General features: G+C 36.0%; 1 protein-coding gene across 3 annotated transcripts in view; it reads left to right on the forward strand.

Annotated features, from left to right (window-relative positions):
- Positions 1-24,105, forward strand: part of LOC123505151 (lysophosphatidylcholine acyltransferase 2-like) — a 51,668-nt gene extending 27,563 nt beyond the window's left edge. The window contains exons 1-9 of one of the 3 annotated variants that reach the window (XM_045256272.1): positions 5,941-6,077; positions 12,273-12,490; positions 15,279-15,391; positions 17,561-17,715; positions 17,956-18,093; positions 18,633-18,758; positions 19,735-19,888; positions 20,781-21,021; positions 22,840-24,105. In XM_045256272.1, the coding sequence (XP_045112207.1) occupies positions 12,289-12,490; positions 15,279-15,391; positions 17,561-17,715; positions 17,956-18,093; positions 18,633-18,758; positions 19,735-19,888; positions 20,781-21,021; positions 22,840-22,973 (1,263 nt within the window). In that variant the 5' untranslated portion in view covers positions 5,941-6,077; positions 12,273-12,288 and the 3' untranslated portion in view covers positions 22,974-24,105. Of the gene's footprint in view, positions 1-5,859; positions 6,078-12,272; positions 12,491-15,278; positions 15,392-17,560; positions 17,716-17,955; positions 18,094-18,632; positions 18,759-19,734; positions 19,889-20,780; positions 21,022-22,839 lie in introns of those variants that run through there. The other 2 variants (XM_045256270.1, XM_045256271.1) reach the window with 2 other exon arrangements.
- The last annotated feature ends 622 nt before the right edge of the window (positions 24,106-24,727 follow it).

Below are 24,727 nucleotides of genomic sequence, written 5' to 3' on the forward strand. Positions count from 1 at the left end.
TGAAAAATAGGTTTGGTTTTAGCTTCGTGATCATTCAGCTCTCTCTCTCTCTCTCTCTCTCTCTCTCTCTCTCTCTCTCTCTCTCTCTCTCTCTCTCTCTCTCTCTCTCTCTCTCTCACACGAACTAATTCTCTCTACTTATATTTCTTAATCGTTTCACTTTTATTTTATTACCCATCATATTTTCTTCGTGATTCCTACTTATGATTCAAATGTGTTTTTTTTTTTTTTATCAACCACTCAATCATTTCTCTCATCATATACCTTCCTTACCTTACATACCTCGAAGAAACACTCATAGCTTCCTAGGTACTCATTTCTAGGTTAGAGAAATAGATCGCGGTGAAATTTTCAAGCAAAAGTGGCTGGAATCAGAACCAGTTGATCCTCGCTAACCTTAGACTGTAGGTTTGCCATTGGTGATGACCCAAGACTCAAGCAAGTGGATTAACATATGCTGCGTCACTGTACACCCTCCCCTTCCTCTACTCAGCAGTCCAACACATACTTGGCAGACAGAACGTGTATTGCAATCCTGGCATGTATGGAGGTAGTCTACTTGTTGTCGTGTGTGTGTGTGTGTGTGTGTGTGTGTGTGTGTGTGTGTGTGTGTGTGTGTGTGTGTGTGTGTAATTCACCTCGGTCGCCTGCTGGTCACCCAGCCAGTCTTTCCCATTACGGAGCGAGCTCAGAGCTCATAGACCGATCTTCGGGTAGGACTGAGACCACATTAACACACAACACACACCGGGAAAGCGAGGCCACAACCCCTCGAGTTACATCCCGTACCTATTTACTGCTAGGTGAACAGGGGCCACACATTAAGAGGCTTGCCCATTTGCCTCGCCGCGCCGGGACTCGAACCCGGCCCTCTCGATTGTGAGTCGAGCGTGCTAACCACTACACTACGCGATGTGTGTGTGTGTGTGTGTGTGTGTGTTAGTGAGTGAGTGTGTGTGTGTGCTATAACTAAAGGTTGCCCTGTCTTTTGAATACCAAAATAATCACGTTTTCCTCAAATGTATAACTTAAGAATTCATTTTGCGCCACAATGCATTAATTCTTTCATAATGTATTCATTCTATGTAGTGATGTATTGCTTAGCAGTTTGTGTGTGTGTATGTTTCACTGTTTGATCTGCTGCAGTCTCTGACGAGACAGCCAGACGTTACCATACGGAGCGAGCTCAGAGCTCATTATTTCCGATCTTCGGATAGGTCTGAGACCAGGCACACACCACATACCGGGACAACAAGGTCACAACTCCTCGATTTACATCCCGTACCTACTCACTGCTAGGTGAACAGGGGCTACACGTGAAAGGAGACACACCCAAATATCTCCACCCGGCCGGGGAATCGAACCCCGGTCCTCTGGCTTGTGAAGCCAGCGCTCTAACCACTGAGCTATCGGGTGTGTGTGTGTGTGTGTGTGTGTGCATATGGTACGTACGGGTGGAGCACTGGAGGCGGATTTGAGGCGACTGTACTCAAGGTCAAGGGTACGAGTAAACGGAGACGGGCAGCTGGGAATGTGTGGGCGACGCCTTCCAGTGCTGCAAGGAACACGCGGAACAAGGGATGGGAGTGTGACGAGACAGGCATAGGTGAGGATTACATGGAAGTGGCGCAGATATGTGGTATCGAGATGAGAAGGAAGATTGGTGCAGGTCAGGGCAGGCGGGGAGGGGAAGTTCGCTGACCCATTGGCATTAAGTGCTTGTATCCAACTCTACCGATGTATAGTCACTGCTGGCTTCACTCTGTTCCGAGAGAGAGAGAGAGAGAGAGAGAGAGAGAGAGAGAGAGAGAGAGAGAGAGAGAGAGAGAGAATTGTCGCTATAAATAACAGAATAAGATCTCAGCGGTATTAGTTTGCCAAGGACGCGTCTGTAAACGTGAGGATAATCGAGCAGCGGCACAAGACTGGGTAAGGTGGTTAGCGAAGGACCGACTTGGCTCCGTGCCATGTGACCCACACAAGAAGTGGCTGGTGTACTCGTGTAGCTATACTTGCCTGAGCGTCTTTCCTGTCCTTGTGGTGTGCGGTATGATATGGTGACCTACTCATTTTCATTACAAATGTGTGTGTGTGTGTGTGTGTGTGTGTGTGTGTGTGTGTGTGTGTGTGTGTGTGTGTTTTCATACAACGATGAAAGTTTATGAAAATTTCAATATAACATGGTATTTTTTCTGCAGAATTAATCACAGTTGGAAAACGAATTTGGTCATAATGCAGTTGTTTTCGCAATTTATTCGTGAGACATGACCGTGATGTAGTACTGAGTAGGTATGCACAAGTACACTGAACAGGATGAAGAACAAAAGACAGCTGTATGGCGGTTGTTTGCCCGCCAACGTCTCCCAGTCTTACGCATCGTGAGACCCCTCGGTCGATACCGAAAATACTGACCCTGGCTCTCTCTGTCTTGCGAAGAAAACGGAAAGTAAGCGTGGAAGGGCAACCCAGCTTGGGGATCACGGTGAAGATTACAAAGTGAAATTAATCATCTGCTCTTCACACGAGGCTGCTGTTATTTCATTTTATGTTTTGGGGCTTTTTTTTTTTCTTTGTTTCTTTTCTGCATCCGGCAAATGTTGTTGCTTGTGTAATATGTATTGTATAGTTTTAGTATGGGCAACTGTTGAGCTGGCTGGTGTTTGGAAAGTATCGCACAGTACAGCTTCACGTCACAAGGCGCCAATGAGACAGTTCTTTCACAACGAACATGCCTATATTTGGTTTGGAATACGTAAGTTATTGTCCACCAGGCATGATGCGGTGGTGTGTGTGTGTGTGTGTGTGTGTGTGTGTGTGTGTGTGTGTGTGTGTGTGTGTGTGTGTGTGTGTGTGTGTGTGATGAAAGCAAAAAAAAAAAAGGCTTGTTTAGAAATAATGGACTTTCTATACCTGGCATACATTTTATTGTATTCATGGCACTCATCTCTTTATTCATTGACGCTCACCATGGTGCTTTAAAGCGAGAACGATCGCGGGGGATTCAGTGATTTCATCACTACTTGTTTGTTCTTGAAATACACAGCAAACGAAGACGAAAATCAAGTTTGAAAGAAAAAATAATAACACCGTCATATAATACTCATAAAACACCTTGGTCATGCCAGCTGTCTTCCTGTTCCCACAACTGGCAGTATGCAGGGGCCGACAGGACGCCTCGCACCCACTCTGGCCTCACCCCTGGAAATACCGTTAGCACGCAAAACTGTGTGTTTGTATGTATAGCCACCTGTACCTACGTCCACCAACCTAATGCTTGTTACAACTATGTTGCTGATACTTGCGGTGTGACCTTATATAAAAATGAATAGGAAAACATTTACTAGATATCTATGTAAATTAACAGATATTTTACTAAAAAAAAAAAAGTTAGTGTTGAGGTGAATATTTCTAGTGTTGACCGTCATTACGCTCTGTATCAGTAATGAGTGAGAGCCATTCAGCATAAGTGACAGGGTTCAACGCACTATGCAAACACTTCCACACTGCGTTTAAGCGGCGGGTGGGGCGAGATGGTGGTGGAGTGGTGAAAGGCGGGGTGAGGGAGGACGTAAGGTGTGTAGCCTTCCTTATTCGTTTGCATACCTCCACAATTTAAGGAGTATGCCCGTACTTGTTTAAGAAGTTGTTATGCACTGGCGTGCTTCCTGTTTCATAACACTGAAACAACATGAAGCAGACGAGTGAAAATTAATTTGTGAGTCCATTTGCATTTGGAAACGAAACTTTTCTGTTACATTTTGGTGTGCGTTTAACCCCTTCAGTACTATGACGCGTTTTCATATATAATATTATATGCTTATTATATGATGCTTTTACACAGCTTCATAATCCTATATATGGATTAAAATAGTGAAGACTGTCCATTAATCTTTTAACCTCCATAGACCCTTTCTAATGTAAACAAAATCCTCTTATCACATCCAAAACTCCAGGTAAAAGTGCATTTCGGTACTGAACAGGTTAACCAATTTCTTTCTTTTAGCGTCATTTATTTTGGCTATATTGAACATTTTTCATTACATGCTAGTTACTGTATCCTTATGCAGATGCACTCCACCGCTGCTGCACACACGTTGCATACGGTGTGTTTGTGTATACCTAAATATTCCCTTCGAAATATCGCTCTGTTCTTGATGAAATGAAGAACAAGAAACGTGTCACTATCGAAGACACGCCCAGTATGCAACCGTGGACAACTTCAAACCCATTACTGGCAACAACTCTGACATTATTAATTTTCACGTGAGTAGACGATTTCACGGAAGAATAAGAATATAAGTAATGAAATATGTAAACTAATTGATCACTCGTATAAGAGGGAAAGCTGTCAATCAAAACCATACCAGTGAACATAGGAGGGAGCCATGCCAGTCAATATGTGATGTGTATGCATTATTATTCAACTCGGCGCCTGACCATAGCGGTGTTCTCTGCGTGCCTTGTATGTCCTGGGCAGAGGAGTGTTTTAGATTGTTGACGGTTCCTGCTCCTCCTCCATTATTCGCTCTCTGTACTAATCGATCCTTTCCGTATTCATTTCTTTTCCTACTTGATGTGTTCTTCCTTCTCCAATCTCCCTGTCGCTCCACTCTTTTTATTTTTACTACCGTTATTAGTTTTCTTGAGCTTTATCAATACCCAGAGAGAGAGAGAGAGAGAGTGTGTGTGTGTGTGTGTTCCTCTCTCCAGGATATACAACTTACCCTTCTCTCCTCTTCTACATCCTTGAGAGTCTTGATCGTCGAATCCTCTTGAAGTATGCTTAATGATCCTTTGTTGAGAGAGAGAGAGAGAGAGAGAGAGAGATGCTGTGTGGGGAGATGAGCAGCGTTGCGCCTTTACGTAAATAACGCTGTTAAGGAGGAAAGGAATGTGAGAGGTGTGCTAATGATAGAATCCGACGTCCGCATCATCAGCTCCACCGTACTATTTAAACGCCCTTGTTCAGAAATTTACCTTGCTTTCTCACCACGACAGTTTTCCCAAGGCCACAGAGAAGACTGGCCGTGTTTTCAAGACTGTTTCCCATTATATTACTCAAGAAATCTTGCCACTCCATCGCCAGAACTATTGAAATACCCTTAAAAACATGAACGTCTTCAACTAAAGCCTTTCGAACGTAGTGATGATGAGAGAGCTAAGCGTTTCAGAGTACTGGCGTTACTCCCACAGTCACCATCACTCACCACCTCTGCCACCACTCACTCTCTAGTCATTATCACCACCACAATCATTATCATGAAATGGATTAGTTACCTTGAAAGAATGGCAGAACGTAAGATGATGAAAGAAATACATTTTATGGTGCACTAGATCCTGTATGAACTATAGCTCTTGTAAATTAAGTCCCCTTTCTCACGTCACTTATAACTTGCCATTATTCTTCTTTGTTGCTGTGTAGACTGTTTGAACTCTCTCTCTCTCTCTCTCTCTCTCTCTCTCTCTCTCTCTCTCTCTCTCTCTCTCTCTCTCTCTGAAGGATCATAAGATTTCAGTACTTAATATCTCAAACTCCATTTTCCTCTTCTATATCAGGTAAGGTTAATAATTATCTTTTTCATTTTTTTCCAGATGTGCTGGCATCCACAGAATATTTACTGTTACTTCACTATATCATGATGCTGTGTTACATTTTATTTCTTATTTCTTTTCTCTCGTGCCATATTAGCCAGACTCCTTCATACACTGATAGCTGCTTAGGGAACTAAACCCAACAAGATAAATGACTCCTCAATTTTCATGTGCCAGCTCCTTTTTCTCTTTTTCTTCCATCCACCTTTTAACAGTAAGCAAGTGTTGCAATCCTACCTAACAATGTTGGGTGCCTCTCCCCCTCAGTGTGATGAAGGAGTTGGTACGGGGTTGGGTACGGGGGGTCTTCACGGCAGGGGGCTTCCATCTGGTGCAGGTGAAGGGCCAGCAGGCACACCCAAAAGAAGCTCCCATCCTGGCGGTGGCACCACACTCATCCTACTTCGATGCACTGCCCATAGTGGTGATGGGAGCCCCCAGCGTCGTCGCTAAGGGGGAGGTCACCAGTGTTCCCTTCTTCGCAAGTACGGGGAGATGCAACTCATCTGATTGTTTCCCCAGCTTGTTAATCCTGAGAAATACTAAAGCATTGGCACTTCAGTGTAATTTGAAGTTTACTTGTACTAAAGTTGCTGCCATGATATATACTTAGATGCTGGTTTCATGACAGTACACATATTCCTCAAATGGTATAGCACTGTCTTAAGCTTAGTAAGTATATTTGGATATTGATGCTTTTTTGTTGTGATTCTGTATCATTATTAGACATTGTTTGTATTGCATATCATTGTTATTACCATTCATATCATTAATGTTATTGTTATAATAATTTTTGTTATAAGATATAAAAATATACAACTTGTTTGCACAAATATTATGAATGTCCAACATTTTCAATTTCTTAGTGAAGGTATATCTCGGGATTAACAGGATTTTGTGGGTATAGTCATTTTAAGGACAATCAGGAGGCCATAACCAGGAGTAAAGACAGTACCCACTTGCTATCACACTTACTAATGATTTTTTAACCTTCAACACATCTACAATACATCACCTGTAATACAAAACCTAATGGTGTTAGTCATCTTACATGATCCCTTAGGCAGCTGTACATTTTTCACCACATTATCATGTTCAGCAACATGTGCATGATTTACCTTATATTTGTGGTGTCTTTTCACTTTGGGCTTCTTCTCTTTAATTTTCAAGACAATACAATGGTTCCAGTCAAAAAGACTGTTAACTACTGTATTCACTAATTACTCTGCTACCACCCTAGATTTGCGGTGTCTTCTCACCTCAAGCTTTCTTTCTCTAATTCTTTAATTCAGGGACTGAAATCAGATGAATTTTGACAGCTAGCATTTAAACAGAATACTCTGCCACCCAAGTAGTGGAAGAGTACTGCTGGTTTATTAGGTCATGGAAGAGGAACTGGATCCCTTACCAAACTCATGTATACACATTCTAGGTATGTTGTGTTTTGAACTGTGTGACAGGCTGGCCAATTTTTCCAAACTAATATCTTATTTTTTTGGAAGATTTGGTATCAAAGAGTGAAAGAATGAGCTTTGGAGGAATGGGTGAGGTTGAGAGATAGTGAGTGACTGATGCAAAACTTAATGTAGGTATGAAAAATAAAAAAGTTTCTAAGGGGTCTCCAAGCGCACGGGTTCGAATCCTAGCCACGGTCTGAGTGTAAGTTGGGCTTCCTCACTCGGGGCAACAGTTTCCTAGCGGGTGGGCTTTGAGATAGGAGGTACCCCAAAAAAGTATCCCCTTTAGCCCATAAATTCCCGTGAAAAGCCCACATGGTATAAATAAAAAAAAAAAAAAGGTATACAATATGCAGACATTAGATTAAGGTTTCTGGCCTTAGCACTTCTACCGAAAGCTTCAACAAATACAGTATCATTGATGATAAAGCCAATAAAAATGCTTGCAAGATCTTGTGAAACCACATATAAAAAAGCAGACAAAGACACATTTTTCCTTGTCTTTTACAGGTATAGATTTGGAAAATAGGGTTGTTAACACAAGTATTTCACCAGTTATGTGGTAGTAATGTAGTCTCTCTCTCTCTCTCTCTCTCTCTCTCTCTCTCTCTCTCTCTCTCTCTCTCTCTCTCTCTCTCTCTCTCTCTCTCTCTCTCTCTCTCTCTCTCTTATATCCACAGATGCAAAAAAAAAGGTGTCTACTTAAACACACACACACACACACACACACACACACACACACACACACACACACACACACACACACACACACACACACACACACACTGCTAGAGCATATGGGGGCTGAATATTTGAAAGAAATAAAAAAAGTTGATGTAGGTAAGATGTTTCAATGAATAGTATGAATAGTCCTAGAGGAGACAGTAAATAGATACAAAAACAGGAGGACACTAGGGTAGCTTAGGCCCTGTGTACTGGAAATTACAACTGGGTAAAACTCATCTAAAGGAAGGGCTGTGTAAATATAAGTGTGTGTATGTGTGTGGTTTTGTTTGTGTGTATGTGTGTGTTTTGTACATATATGTATGTAGTATGTGATTATATTTAGTTGGAAGAAAAAAATGAAATTAGAAAGAAAGATCATTCACTCTGTACAATATATATATATATATATATATATATATATATATATATATATATATATATATATATATATATATATATATATATATATATATATATATATATATATATATATATATATATATATATATATATATATATATATATATATATATATATATATATATATATATATATATATATATATATATATATATATATATATATATATATATATATATATATATATATATATATATATATATATATATATATATATATATATATATATATATATATATATATATATATATATATATATATATATATATATATATATATATATATATATATATATATATATATATATATTTATTTATTTATTTATTCTTTTGTGAGGAATGATGACCAGCTATCCACTTCCATGAACTAAGAGTCAGTTGAAAGGGTGATGCTGCCAAAGCATGGAAAGCTTCTAGGAGCCTTTATCTTTATCACTTAAACTTTTATTTACATCTCTCCAGCTCTAGAAGGTGCTTTTTTGATGAGTTTCTAATGTTTTTTACTTTCTATATTTGTTAGGCTGCCATCACATATCAGTGCAGAGAATAGTTCTACACTTTCTAGTTATATTTATTTCATGCTAGGATTTATGCAACTTATTTTTATAGGCAGAGACAAGATGAGTGACATATGCTTGCTGCAATTTTCTGTTTATTGTGATAGTGGAGAAATATTCAAAGCATAACTTATTTTGTTATGCATGATAGCACTGCTACTACACGAGGAGTCCAGTCACAATGTGTCCTGTGTGTGACGGTCTCCTATCTGCTGCACAGTCAGGACAAAGTAGAGGATCCCAATTGTTTCAGATTGTCATAGAGGAAGAGACTTTGCTGTCTTTCCCTCTTCATTCGATATTGTTCACTCCAAAGCACCACAATTGTCACATGTTGTATATTAGTCTTGTATGACTTGGTTGAAGTCTTGTCTTGCTTAATGTTCTCGTGTTGCAAATTATGCATAAAACTTCTTTCTGCAAGCTATCTTTAGTATGTGCTCTGTGCTCTTTGGCTTCCAAGAATGGTACCAAATTCATCTGCTTTCACTAACTGCTTGTTTTCTAAAGCTGTTGCTACTTTGCACATGCATGTCATCTCTCTCTCTCTCTCTCTCTCTCTCTCTCTCTCTCTCTCTCTCTCTCTCTCTCTCTCTCTCTCTCTCTCTCTCTCTCTCTCTCTCTCTCTCTCTCAATGCAATGTTGAAAATATATCTTATATCAAGGTGTGGTCATATATTTGTTGGTAATGGATTTTAGGAACTTATTTGTCATTCAAATATATATATATATATATATATATATATATATATATATATATATATATATATATATATATATATATATATATATATATATATATATATATATATATATATATGCTGCAGAATAATTTTGGTAATCAAATACTTGCTGGTATTGATACTTAGGAAAGACTCATTATACGAATATAAGACTTCTTATATTCACTCTCCAGTTTGTTAGTGCTATCAGTTAAATTAATGCTTCACAAAGATATATACAATATTTTTGCTAGCAATCATGTAATTGTTTGGTATTATTCCAGATTCATGTTTGTAGAACTATTTGTTAACATTGAACTAGATTGCAGCTCTGGAAACACACAGTGGGATGAATATGATGACAAGTTCAGCTTCCGAGCATCCACCGTGGCCTCATCTGTTATTACCGCATAATGTATTGATCTCATAAAGGAAACATTTTGCATTTGTTTAGGATGAACATGCTTTTATCTACTCATTCAAATAGCTTATATAGTACTGTTATATGAAATAGTCATGTATCATTATTAAATAAATAAGCGTTTTATTTACAACGCCTGGAGAGTCTTTTGGTCATGCATTAGTATTCAGGTTAAGGTTTACATTATAATTCAAATAGACATTCAAATACATACTGTGAAATAAATACAAAGCAGACTGGAAAGAAATTTTTGCATTAGATAATGTGAGAAATTGTGAAGTATTCATTCCAGATATGATATGTAGTTTATAGCTGCAGCCATGATATATATATATATATATATATATATATATATATATATATATATATATATATATATATATATATATATATATATATATATATATATATATATATATAATTGATATTTCACACTTCTTTCATTTGTTGAAGCAAACTTTTATATTTTTGCTATGAATACCATTTTTGAACCATTTTGACCATGCCTTAAATATGTTTGTGAACACTACTTGTGTTTAGCTGGTGGGTATTGTCAACCAACATTTTCTAATACATTAAAGTTGCACTCCCATACTTTAATTAAGAAAATGATAGAAAAGCACTGTGATCTGCACACTCTGAGTGTAGAGGCTATTCATAAACTTAATGTGAATACTTTAGAGTTTAGACTCATAAACACACGTACCATATATATCAACGTACGCAGGCGTAGATATAGATCGACATGTACATGTGATACAAACAGTTCTTTCCTCTGTTGTATAAGTGTTCTATTTGGAAATTTCACCTTAAACAGTTATAATCTAATTTCTTTAAAAATTATTTTCTTTGTTCCCTTGTAAATTTTAAAATTCTATATGACAAATTGCCTTCATCGACAGATTAACTATAAACAACAATGATGAAAGTACATCCGTAAGGCAGTTTACCCTGCTTGTGACACCCATTCTTTCTATAAATATTTGTATATTTTTCAAAATCAAAAGATGTTTATTTTTTGTACTTTATAATTCCTGATCTCATGAATTATCTGTAGGATATGAGTTTAAAAAATCAGTATTTCCTTTGATTTTTGAAAATTGAAGGTCTTCATCTTTGTGTGGAAAATAGGCAGACATAAACTTGATCAGTAAATGTTAAAAGTGTAGATCATAATATCTTTTTGAAATGCACAACTTCAGACTTCACTGATGAACTAAAATTCAATAGCATGTGAAATGAACTTCTATGTACAAATTTTTTTTTACTTCGTTTACTACAACAATGGAATGACAACATTACATAGTTATGTCAGTGGTGAATGAGTGTGACAAATACCTCACCCTATGGAGCAGCTAGTGTGTGGCTCAAAGGGAGGAATTACTGCAGACCTCTCTCTTGGCATCAGAGCTACTGTAGGGATGTGTCTCAGGAGCAGTGTCAGTAGTATTCTTCACATCAAGTAACACGAAAAGAAGTACTGTTTTATGCTTTAATATGTGGTACCTTGGGGGAAAAAATCCTTGACCATATGTGCATAGTACCTACATATACGTACTTACAATATGAATTTTATCTTTACTCTAGGCTATACATTTACTTCACATTTCTCTTTCAGAGATCCTGTAATATCATAAAGTTTTCAGCTTGCTTGCATGTTCTTTAACGTTTTGCTGTATTTCATCAGTACTTTCCATTGGTTTACTCTACTGTGTTTGAGCACTGTCATGTGTCTTGAACAAAAGAAAACTTCCTCAGGTGCCTCAGTACAGTAGGCTTATTCCAACACCTGAGACAATTTTTCATTATATTTTGTTTCTTTCTGAAAGTTCTTAAAATTCACTAAGCAGAGATTTACACAAAGACTTCTACTGCGCATATTTTCAAGTAGGACTAAGAATTCTGTTAACAGATATTGCTGTTGTAGTTGTTTGTAGTGAATTGTAGGCTTTTGGGGCAATGAGAATATCTTTCCTCATCGTACATTATGACTGTTCTTGAAATATCAAAGCACAAGCTTGCAGATTCTTATTGTTTATTTGGTTACCTGTAATGAAGCACTAAAATGTTTGCACTTTAAATTCTTAATTTGCTAAATAAATGCTTCAGTATTACGTACAAGATTGGACAAAGAAAATAAAATCTTTTCGTGAAACATACATGGAACAAATGTGAATGCATAATTAAAATAGTGCTGTGCTTTTGACATTTGGTGTTGTCAATCTGGCCCAAAGAGTGTCAATGTTTTGTATAATAGAATTGCGTAATCTACAATGAATTCCACTCTGATAGTTCTTTTCCACTATCCCAGCTGTAATCAGCCAAAGGGCATTGAAAGAATTTCAACATATTTAGGTCATATTTTATGACTTCCACAGGAAGATCCGATGGTATATGGGCCTTGTGGGTCGAATGATGATGAGATGCTATGGATTCCATTGGATGAAAATGAAAGGGCGCAGGGCAACCAAGGCTGAAGCTCCCATACTTATTGTTGGGCCTCATAGCAGTTTCTTTGATGCCGTTGCAGTTTTCTGGTCCAATGTTCCCTGTCTGGTGAACCGCATAGAAAACCTGCAGCTTCCCCTCTTTGGCAGTAGGTGTTGACATGCTATATTCTCATGTAACAGTAATGCCAGCTTTCTCAATGTGCAGGTTCTGTCCTGCACATTATTCTGTAGACTTTCTCTCTTTCCCTCTCTCTCTCTGTCTTTTTCTCTTGCATGCAATTAACTATTATGTATGTTGTTATATGGTTATGGACTGAAAAAAATTTTCTGCTGAACTCTAACACTTATTGATCAAAGTTTGTGGTCAATCTCATGTCACATATATGTGGATTTTACCCTCCGAATAAAAAAATATTTGTCATTGAATTTTTAGGACATGTATAGTGTGTGTGTGTGTGTGTGTGTATGTGTGTTCTCCTTGTGGGCTACTTTGTAGAAGCCTTATGTGTGATGGAGTGCAGTGAGGTCAGATGTCAAAAAGGATAACTGTCATTCAGCAAACAGTTTATTATTGTCTTCGGGATCAGAACTTGGTCTTGTATTTTAACAGATCTTGAAAATATTTTATGATGGTTTGTGGTAAAATCAAATGTTATGCTGTATATATTCAAATATTAAGTACATAATATAGTTTCTTGTGCATTTTGCAAATATTCTCAAAGGAAGTGACAGTCATCTAGCATTCATATAATAGACCATATTTGTTAAACATGTACAGAAATCAAGCACATGAAGAGATTTTACGGAAGTAGAAAGAAGTGTCACTTTCTTTTGTAATATAAATTGGTTTCAGTATTCACTAGTATTCACTGTGTATATATATATATATATATATATATATATATATATATATATATATATATATATATATATATATATATATATATATATATATATATATATATATATATATATATATATATATATATATAAAGTAATTTAATTTTTAAGATGTGTCGCATGTTAAAAAAGGTTCTACATTGTGAACACAATGAACCATACCTGAGTGTGATGTGCAGCAGAGGTGTATTTTTCATATATTCTGGAAAATTGCAGCATCATATGATATTCAGATATATAGTGTATACAATCATGGATACTCACAATATATATATATATATATATATATATATATATATATATATATATATATATATATATATATATATATATATATATATATACACACACACACACACACACACACATGTAATCATATTGGAAGCAGTAACATGAATCATAATGTTGGTCTTTATCATTATTTATTTCTAAAATCACTCTTTTTGCATGTATCAATTTTTCCTGTAACAGATATCCTTCATCACATCTGCCATGAAATAGGTAAAAAAAAAAAAATTCTAACAAAAGCAAGTAACGTTACAATATTCTTATGACTTTTTTTTACTGGCCTAATTCTGAGAAAATTGACAACTTTGTATCTAGAATTGGATCACATATCTTACATGTATAATGTGTATGATAATTTCTAAGTAAATCTATAGATGATAATCAAAATTCGAACTGATATATAAACTGGGAGCCTTTCATGATTTGATAGTTCAAGTGATTTTAAGTCAAAAATACTTTACACACATATGTATGATGTATTTTGCCATATTTTGCAAAAAATCAGCATGTAAGGTGTGTAGTGGGAACTGCTCCTCTGGGTAGGTCTCCATCTCCCTCCCTCCTTGGCTCGCTCAGTATTCAAGTTGGCATTTGTTATGAAGTCATTGCTTTTGGTTGTACAATGTACATAGTCAAAGCTTTACAGAAAACAGCTAGTAATATAGTATTTGTTAAGTGCTATTTTTCAAACTCACATGGCAACTCACCGCAACTGTCAACCCCCTCAACGCTCAGTCAACATTTGACGTCTTGACACCAAAGTGACAGCCATTGCAAGTCAGCTGATTGCCAAAGTGTTTGTTTTTGCTTCTGTAGAGGTTCCTTTCACATTGAGCAGCATTGAGTATTCATTCATGATATTCATGACATTTTATTCATTCTGTGATGATAATGCAGCTCAAGACAGTATGATCTGGATGACAGTATAAAGCCCGATGATTATAAATATATGAATACAAGTAGTACTTGAATGGACAAAATTCATGGAACAAAGCACAATTTGACATCACTTGGGAAGAATATTGCATGTAATCTAAAGGGTCATTTACAGGAATGGCAGGAACACCAGAACATCATGAAGTTGGTCAGTTGCCATGTATGTTTAAAAGGAGCTGGTGTTACCTGTACATTTTTTTCAATGACACTTACAAAAATCTAATTTGTCATTTGCTAACTTTCCTTTAAGGCTTTTGTAATTAAGAGACGACCACCTAATGCCACGCAACACCACTCAAGTACAGAGCAAGCCAGGGAGAAGGGAGGGAGGCACCCACCCAGGCAAGGAGCTGGCACTACACACAAATTACACATTAATTTCTTGCAAAAGAATGCCAAACACAGGATATGTGTATGGAATATTTTCAATTCAGGATTACTTGGACTTTCATATTCTGACGTACGTACCTTAACTCGCAGGACATCCTGTGTATGTGTGTGTATGTGTGTTTGTGTTGGAGTGTGTAAATTTGTTGGAACTTGACAGCTGTTAACTTTTTTTCAGTTTATTTTGCACATTCCCTAAATTCTAAATGAACTTCTGGTGGCAGCTACACAAAAACAGTTTTGATTTATAGAAGAAAAGCTATTTAGTTAGAAATTATACATATTGACAAGTTATTATATAATTCATACAGTCATATATTAGGAAGTTTCCTCTTGTGTTCATCCATCTGAGAGATGGGTGATTTATACTGATATCTTTGTCTATAGTGAATAACCAAGTTTTATACCCATCCACTCTGGCAGAATACATAGACTACACTCAGCCTGTTTATGTGTGGCGTGAAGATCCCAACTCTCGTCAAAACACAATTCAGGAAATTAAGGAGCGGGCAAGCAGTGAAGAAGAATGGCCACAGGTAAGAAAAGTAACATCCTGGAAGTCCGTTTTTGAGAAATGGTAAAAACAACAGTTCTGGTTTGTAAAACATTTTGTGGGCTTTACTAAAAGCATGCAGTAATAATTTATGACAAAGAAATATTCTACACTGCATATTCTTCATTGTTCTATACTAGTACTATACATGGAGTACTTGTAGTTTTATTAGATAGGGTGGAATCAAAAGCTTTTCATCTCATCACCTCCCCTCCTCTGACTGACTGTCTTCAACCTCTCTCTCACTTTTGAAATGTTGCATCTCTTTTCGTCTTTTATCACTATTTTTAATCTAACTCCCCTACTGATCTTACTAACTGCATGCCTCCCCTGCTCCTGCAGCCTCACTACACAAGGCTTTCTTCTTCCTCTCACCTTTATTTTGTCCAACTCTCTAATGCAAGAGTTACCCAGTACTTTCAATCATTCATACCTTCCTCTGGTTAACTCTGGAACTCCCTGCCTGCCTCAGTATTTCCATCTTCCTACAACTTGACTTCTTTTAAGTGGGAGGTTTCAAGATTTGGCTAATTCTTTACTATTCTTTAAGGGAACCAGCATTTTAAGGGGGCCTTTATTTTAGTATTTTGTTGCCCTTGGCTGGTTTCCCTCCTGCATGAAAAAAATTATATATGTAAAAGAATTTAGTATTACTACTTGTACCAAAGAAAATTCTTACCAAATCTTACTGTAGCTACAGTATGTGTAACTTTCATACCATACTGGTGTGATGAAAATGTTGTATCATAATTTCATACCTGGTATCATACCACAGGTGTGTTACTAGTTGCTGGGGCATCCTCTGAGTCCTTAGGGAAGATGATACAAGTGCCACACTTATGCCAATGTCCAAGCTTGCAAACAATGAATTCTTGTAGTACTGTTCTGTACTACATTCTCAAAATCTACCAAATAATGGTGCACACTTTTAGCAAATGGAATAAAGTTGTTAGCATTATAATGATTGATACTAAAACCAAATTTCATATTGAAATACAATCATTTCATTTTAGAATCATAAACTGTTGGTTAAGGAGAGAGGTTGGCCTCTGTAGTTATCAAAACAATATGAGACAAGGGAAGGAATACCTGAAGTACTCAAGAAGTTATGTATAAACATGCAATATTGTTGATTAAGAAATGTCTTCCAGATAGATAATATATGTGGAGCAGTTAAGATTATAGTAGTAAAGTAAAGTAAGTGAAAATTTTGCTGAAGATTTAAATAATTAATACTAGAGTTATTCTTAGCAAACTGCTTGTGTGCTTGTGGCATTGAAATAAGCATCACATGATGTGAGAGAGGACATAGATGATAATTATTGTGAGATGGATGTTGGTGATGTTGTCTAAGCAAACTTTGCAAAACTTTGTTGGACTTGCACACTTCTGTAGACAAACATGCTGTATTCTGAATATGAGGTTATGTATGTATGGAGAACACAGATTTAGTGTGACCATTGCTAGAGGTGAACATTACTAAATTTGAGAATGACCTGAGTTTAGCACTAGACATTGATATTTGTTAAATGACTTTGGAAAGGTAAGATGTTCAGAAGTTTTACAGCAAACTTATCTGGAGAGCATAACTTACAGAATCATTTAACCAGTACCACACTCCTGTAGTCTTTAAAAATATATATTTAATGTAAACATCTTTGTAGCTAATGGATTTCTACTTTGTACTGTAATTACATTCAAATATGGAGGTCAGGGACTCCTCTCTCTCTCTCTCTCTCTCTCTCTCTCTCTCTCTCTCTCTCTCTCTCTCTCTCTCTCTCTCTCTCTCTCTCTCTCTCTCTCTCTCTCTCTCTCTCTCTCTCTCTCTCTCCAATATTTTGCCTGCATTACTGTCATGTTGACAATCACAAATAACAAGATGTATGTCAGGCACACATTTGCCACCCAATGGTGAATCCATTAAGCATTAACAAATGTTTCAGGCTATTATAGTTGACTATACTATGACTTCAAAGCCACAGAATTAGTTAATTGAAGATGAAATATTAGATTATGTGTTGTTTATTCATGAAGGATATTCAGTATTAATGGCCTGGTTTTATGACTTGTATTGAACTATAATTTTCCTGGATGTTATGCTTTTGTCAGTGAGATTACTGTGAAGGAATTGATGTCATGAACTAATTCCCAGATCATGGTGTTCCCTGAGGGCACCTGCACGAATCGTTCATGTCTCATCACCTTCAAGCCGGGTGCCTTTTACCCTGGTGTGCCTGTCCAGCCTGTCCTCATTCGCTACAACAATCGCACAGACTCTTTCACTTGGACCTGGGATGGTCCTGGAGCGTAAGTTCCGTGGCTGCAATTATTTAAAAGGTTTAAAACCTTAGCATATAAATATTGATACATAAATAAGAGTGATTCATCAAAATTTGTCTTAAGTTATGGAGAGAACATGAAAAAATCTTTGATACATTTTACATAGTGAAGATGAGTTTAGTTAAGAAAATTAATATAAATGACATGTCAATGATATTAATTTTGAAATATGTGTATGAAGTTTTTAAAATTTATCATTTTTTCTAGATTGAAAATGCTGTGGGTGACTCTCTGCCAGTTTCACAATTATTGTGAACTGGAATACCTTCCAGTGTATACTCCAAATGAAGAAGAAAAGCAAGATGCCAAATTGTTTGCTAATAATGTTCGGCAAGTTATGGCTGAGTAAGTTTTGTGGTATGAACTGAATCGTGAATGCTGTTATTGGGGTAATATTTTGCTTCAGAATTTTGCAATGGTAAGATTTAGAAAAAAAATTTAACTGAGGAAAATGAATGAAAATTTGTCTTTCAGATGTCATAACTTGAGCTGATTTAGGGAAAACACTACTTCAATAGTCCAAGTTCATTGTAAGGTTTAGAGATAATTAAGTACCCCTAGATAAAACTTCTAAGCCAAGTGCATCAGAGAACCTAAGCTTAAAACTAAACCATGTACCAAAATTGATGTCAAAATGTTTTATTATGTATAGTAAGCAAACAGGCTAAGTTGAATCAGAAGTTGGGAGGTTTAGGATGAGAAAAAGTGAGGAATGTGTGCCTTCATTTCAGACACCATCACCTGCATTATACTTTCAGCAGTCAGAGACAGGTCTTCATCTCGGGAAGATGTAGATATTCCATAGAAAATCTGAATAACTATGTTATTGCAACTATGAATTAAAAGACAGCTGTCAGTTCTTAGAAGCTAGAATTGCTTTCCAGTGCATTGGGTGTGCCAGTCGCAGACTACACCTACGATGACTGCCGCTTAATGCACAAGGCCAAGCTCAAGAATTTGCCATGTGAGACAGGCCTTATTGAGTTCTTGAATCTTCGTCAGCGTTTTGGGTGAGTTCTAGCATATCCCTGTGTATTGCATTATCTCTAACAAACACTTACAGGTTTACGATGTCCTGCCTCAAAGAAATACCAATACTTACTGATAAGATTTACTGTATATACTACTTTTGGCTAAAGTTATTGGATTCAGCATGCTATGTTGCTGTTTATATTTCACAAGCACATAGTTTGATTACATGTGTCTATAATAGAAGTACAGGTGTTCCTCGATATACAATTGTAATTGGTTCCTGAAAATCTAATCATAAAGTGACCAATATTATAGCGGACTTAAGAATGAATACAAAATGCAGTTATGCATTGCAAGATGTTTAAATGTACCCACTAAAACCCATAGAAATCATAAAATATCATATGTAAGTATAGTTATTTTATGATCTATTGATGTAGAACACGTTACATAAATAGAATAAACATGAGAACAAAGAAATAAAACCAGGAAATAGAAATCATTTTTGTACTTGACTCCTATTGTAGTGTTGTGTATCTTTACATAAGTGTCCCATCAAACCCATAAGAATCATGAAATATCATATTTAAATACATCATTGCCTGAGTCAGTAAGAAATGTTACATAAATGCAAGAATTAAGTATTAAAATTAAGATAAACAGAAATCATTTTTGTACTTACTGTCAGTGTACTCATTCCATATGTTACCCTCCCACTCCCTGAGGCTGGACAAGCTGTGGTCTTACTATCCCCTCTGAGGCAACTCTCACTCCTCCCCTCAGATCCTCACTCACTGTGTAAAAATGAAGGGGTGATAATTGGACTGTGAGAAGGAAATGAGGGTTCAGTGCACACAAATTAGTGCATACTTTGTGTATCGTAAAAGCACAAGAACTAGAACTATGATAGTAAAAGATGAATATTGTAAAAGTGAAATATTGTATAATGGGGAATGCCTGTATTATCATATGCTTTCTGTTTTTTTAAGATTCATAAATGTATTTTTGTTTCAGTTTGAATCTTAAGAATGTGGAAGAGGAGCTTCTAAATCATTATGCAGATATTGCTTCCAGTGATGGACAGATAAATTTCTCAGGTTTTGCTAAATACCTGGGAATGCCTGAATCTGAGCCAGCACTTATAGATCTTTTCAAGTTGTATGATAAGGTATGAAATTTATTGCTACATTTCTTTTTCTTATGTTTAACTTTCAGGATTATGATTTTATGGAAGGAATTTTCCTTATTGATATAAGAGAAGAGTTTCTATTTACTTCCTCAGCACAGATGTGATTTTCCTTATGTAGCTTCCAGGAAGGCAAAATTAGTACCTAAGTATGTGATTTAAAATTTAATGTCCATGCACAGCTTATCACTATTAGGGATATATGTAAACCCACATATATTTTGATAGTTTCAAAACTCACATCTATTAACCTTTGACAAACAGTATAGCATATATGTAGGCATCATATATGATACCTATGCATCCCATTGGACAGTCAGTCATGGTCCTACCCCTTCTTACATTTACTCCTGAACACATCATGGTTCCAACAAGTTATTTGTACCTATGTCTTTGGCATGATATCAATGGATGTTGGGAATTTTTTTGTATGTTCTCTCAAGCTGAGAAATTATTATGTTTTGAAAACTATAATGTGTGTTTGATGTGATATCTCTTGCAGTGTTTTATAGGATATATATATATATATATATATATATATATATATATATATATATATATATATATATATATATATATATATATATATATATATATATATATATGTGTGTGTGTGTGTGTGTGTGTGTGTGCGTTTTATTCAAACATTTTTTTATATTTTTTTAGTGTAATGTAAAATTTAAGGTACACTTCTCATGATATATTTGGATATGGAATGATGTTCATAGTATAAGGTGATGGTGGAAAAAACATTCATGTTTTTTCAACCTTTGTTAACTCTTTTGGCAGACAATGATTTGGTAGTCTTACTCCAATGACCATGATCATTCTCTTGATTAGATTTTAGCCATCTAAATATATACCTGATTTTCAGGACAACACTGGAACTATAGATTTTAGAAAATATTTGATGGGGTATTATCAATACTGTAAGCCTGCCAACACAGAAGAAACCCTCAAGTGGGGCTTTAAGTTGCTGGATCAGGAAGGGAAGGGGCAAGTCTTCCTCGAGGATGCTATAGAGGCTCTCCAAACCTCCTTGGACATGACTCCAGAAGAAGTAACTTGCATATTTAAGCAAGCAGACCAAAATGATAAAGGCTACATTACATATGGTAAGGAAGAATAAGTTTGTGGTCTTTATTAATTTGACTTTAACTTTGAGAAAATGCATTTAGGCAAATGCTGTGATATATGGTTTTGCATTGTTTTAGAGAATGCTTCATATCTTGGTTTATCATGATAGTGTTCCATAATTCTTCAGTTGGGTTTTCCGCTTGATTCATGTTTTTACCAGTCCAGTGTTATTACTATCTATCATTCATGTATAATGAGCTAAGTTAAAGAATATAAGTTGTGCTCTTAGAATGTGTTGTTAGTTTACCACTAATTGGTAAGTTATTGTCACACGCAAAGAAAAATGTTTCTGTAACAAGGTGAGGACTAATTATAATTAGCTCCTTCATATCTTTAGGAGGAAAAATAAATTTTGTTTTTGTGAGTCTAGGAGAGCCATGAAAGGTAGTGTAATAGAAACATTGATTGTATAAATGCATGAACAAGTAAGTGGTTGGTGTGAATGATGATAAAGTTAAAGTTTTGACTCCAAGTAACTAAACAAAATAGTAGTATCTATTTGTTTATTTGCTATCAAGGGATTTATCTAAGATATTAATTTTGTTGTAGGAAATTTCCATACATTATGATTTTCATATCTTTATTTAATATCACTTTTTACTAATGTGTGTATTTGTCAGGCATGGAAAACTTGGGCATTAGAAAAAAATTAGAAAATTTGGAATTTGAATAATTACAGAAATTTTAATTTATCCCCATTTACTAAGTGTATGTCTAAGTTGAGCTGTTGCCAGACATGCAAGTCACATGTCCTTGAGACAGGAATTGTTTCTTTTGGGAATGTGGAGACCTTGCAGACTATGGTGTCATAGCTGTTAGTGCCTTAATGGTACTGGCAGCAGACAAAATATCTGGTTAGATTATGGTAAGCTATCTAGTCTTCTGGAGGAAGACCTTGATGTGTTTGAGTCTCGTGAAAGCCAGACCAGGGTCTCAAGGTCTCAAGAATTTGGAATGGTACCAGTAAATGAAGGAGAGTAATGTGGTGGGAGTTGTGGTGAGGACAATGTAGCAGCTATTTGTCAGTGTGTTTCTCATAATAAGTTACAGTTGTTCCATTGTTTGGTCAGTAGATCAGTCTGGTCTCTGGGAAGGCTTGTTGGAGAAGGGAGAGAAGTAGACCTCATTTATTACTCTCATGGCCAGTGTTTCCCCACAATGCTAATGGGGGAAGGGGTCAATATGTGAGGTAAACAGGTAGTGTATTAGAAGGCAGAAGGAATGGTGTTAGAAGAATTGGAGGGCTTTGAGGAAATCTGTAAAAAGTGTTATTGAGCAAGGGAGGTAAATATGTATGGCAAACAGCTTCCCTGTAAGGACTGAGGCAGTGGCCAGCAGTCTCTAAGCAGTAGTAAGGGATTTGGAGGGAATGCAGCATCTACTGATGGTGGAGACAGGATGCTGGAACAATCAGTTTGCACATAGAGAGTTGCTGGACATCAGTTTGTAGTCATAATGTACAACTTGATCAGTGACTAAAGCAGCCACTGTGTAATTTTTTCAATTTTTGTTTTACATTTTTTTTCTTATTTTATTTTTTATTAATTTATTTTTACAGCATATGTTACAGTACATGATATTTTTTTAATGAATCCAGCCATGTCATTCAACCTATTGGGTCATTTTACATACTTTGCTTTAGCCTAAAATTACTGCTCAAAATTTAGACAAGAATTACACTTGCAAAATTTAGGTATTTCTAAACATACCCGTATTCCAGTTCCAGTTCACACATTTAACACATCTATTACTTTCTCATGATTTTTACTGAAATGATTCTACTGAATATATTGCAGAGGATTTTGAGGCTTATGCCAAGAGGAAACCAGAGTATGCCAAGATCTTCCTTTTGTTCCAAGAAAGCCTGAAGCAGGGCACGCGGCCAAGGACAGGGCATTTACCACCTCCTGGGAAAAAGAAAGCTGATTAACAATTTGTTTCCTTTTCATCCAGTTTACTTATTTTAATGTTATTTATAAAGGGACGTTTTTTTAAGTTTGTATGTTGTCTACTAACAAGTGTATATTATTTGATGTCATGTTGGTTCATTATCCTCTTGTAATAACACTACCTAATCTGAATAAGCATTTTTCTTTTACTTTATAATTTGAGTAACTTATCAGTACTGTAAATTGCATTAGAGTACAGACACTCCCCGACTTATGAAGGAGCTGTATTCCAAACGACTATTTGTGAGTTGTTGTTGTCTTAAATCGTAGATTACTGAAGCATTTTGAGTGTACAGTACTTCAGTTTTGCATTAAGTTTCTTCTTTAGCTACGATGCTAAACATGAAGATTGCAAAACTTAGGATATATAAAACACTGAAAAACAATGATTTATGCTAGCCACATAGGCTAGTGTTGTGCGAGTGTGTATTTTGTCCTCACATTCAGTGAGATGCTGCAGTGTATCTATCACAGTGTGTGTTTTGCCCTCATGCAGTAGAGCAGCCACCACATGAGTGTGTGTTTTGTGATCACATTTGGTGTGATGCAGTGGTGCAGTGCCATCACATTTAAAACTGTAAAAGGATGTGTTTTGTCGCCTCATTTTCCAAGACCCGGCTGTGTAGCAGAAACTGAGAACAACAGAACACCTCTTGATCTTAATGTTACAGATGACTTGTTTGTATCTCCTTATGTTTGTAACTCAGATGTTTGTGAATCAGGGAGCATCTGTATATGTACCTCTACCAAACTACTAAAAATCCTACGAATTCAGCTAATTCAAATTATTAATTTGTAATTCAGAAATAATGATATCGGACACAATGTATAAACAAAGAGCTTGCCCTGAACATAAAAAGAAGAAAAAAAATTGAGCAGAGATGAATAGAAGTTTTTCAAAAGATTGTAAAAAATTGAATTGTAAGAACAAACTTCTGGCAGTAATACTTTGGGAGTCAGAGTTCAAATTCCATTATTGGCACATGGCACTAGGTGAGGACATTATTTACATTTAATTTATAGGTTTATTTTGTCTTTGTTGATTCTGTCCAGTAAGGGATCATTAATGTAATGTAAAGAACACTTGTGAAAAATACCAAATTTGTGTAATAATTGTTTTGTTTTAAAACCTGTTTTTGCTTACCATATGAAAGATAAGTAATTAAGTAATGGGAAGAGCATGTTATGAAGATTCATAGTACATAGTTTGATTACAGGCATGGTATTTCCTATCATGTCTTAAACATTTTATTACTATTTATCACTCCATATTCATTCATGAGAAAGATTTCAAGTTAATACATTATAACAGTGATTGAATTGATTCTTATTTATTTATTTTTTATTTATTCATTTATTTATATTTTTGCCGCACGTCATACACTAGTTCGAAGACTTTGGTAAATCATGTATTGATAAACGACTGATTATAACCTTGTCAGCAGCAGTACCACTATGTATTCCATTGGGAAGAGCTTTTTCGTGATTTAGTGAGCTTCATTTTGTCCAATACAATTATGTGTTTGCTTTTTAATTATGTGCCAGGTGGAAGACAGTTCCATGCAAACAATCAGACTAGCAGATCCAGTGAGAACATTTAAAACATATCAGGTAATGTAAAAATTAACTGAAATTATCAGTACAGGAATACTTAAAATGAAGGAAAAATAATTTTTATTACTTTAGTTTTAGTAGTAATGAACTGACATTCTCAGTATTTTCTCCTGTTTGGTAT

Source organism: Portunus trituberculatus, chromosome 17, assembly GCF_017591435.1.
Source record: "Portunus trituberculatus isolate SZX2019 chromosome 17, ASM1759143v1, whole genome shotgun sequence".
NCBI classification, from domain to species: domain Eukaryota; kingdom Metazoa; phylum Arthropoda; class Malacostraca; order Decapoda; family Portunidae; genus Portunus; species Portunus trituberculatus.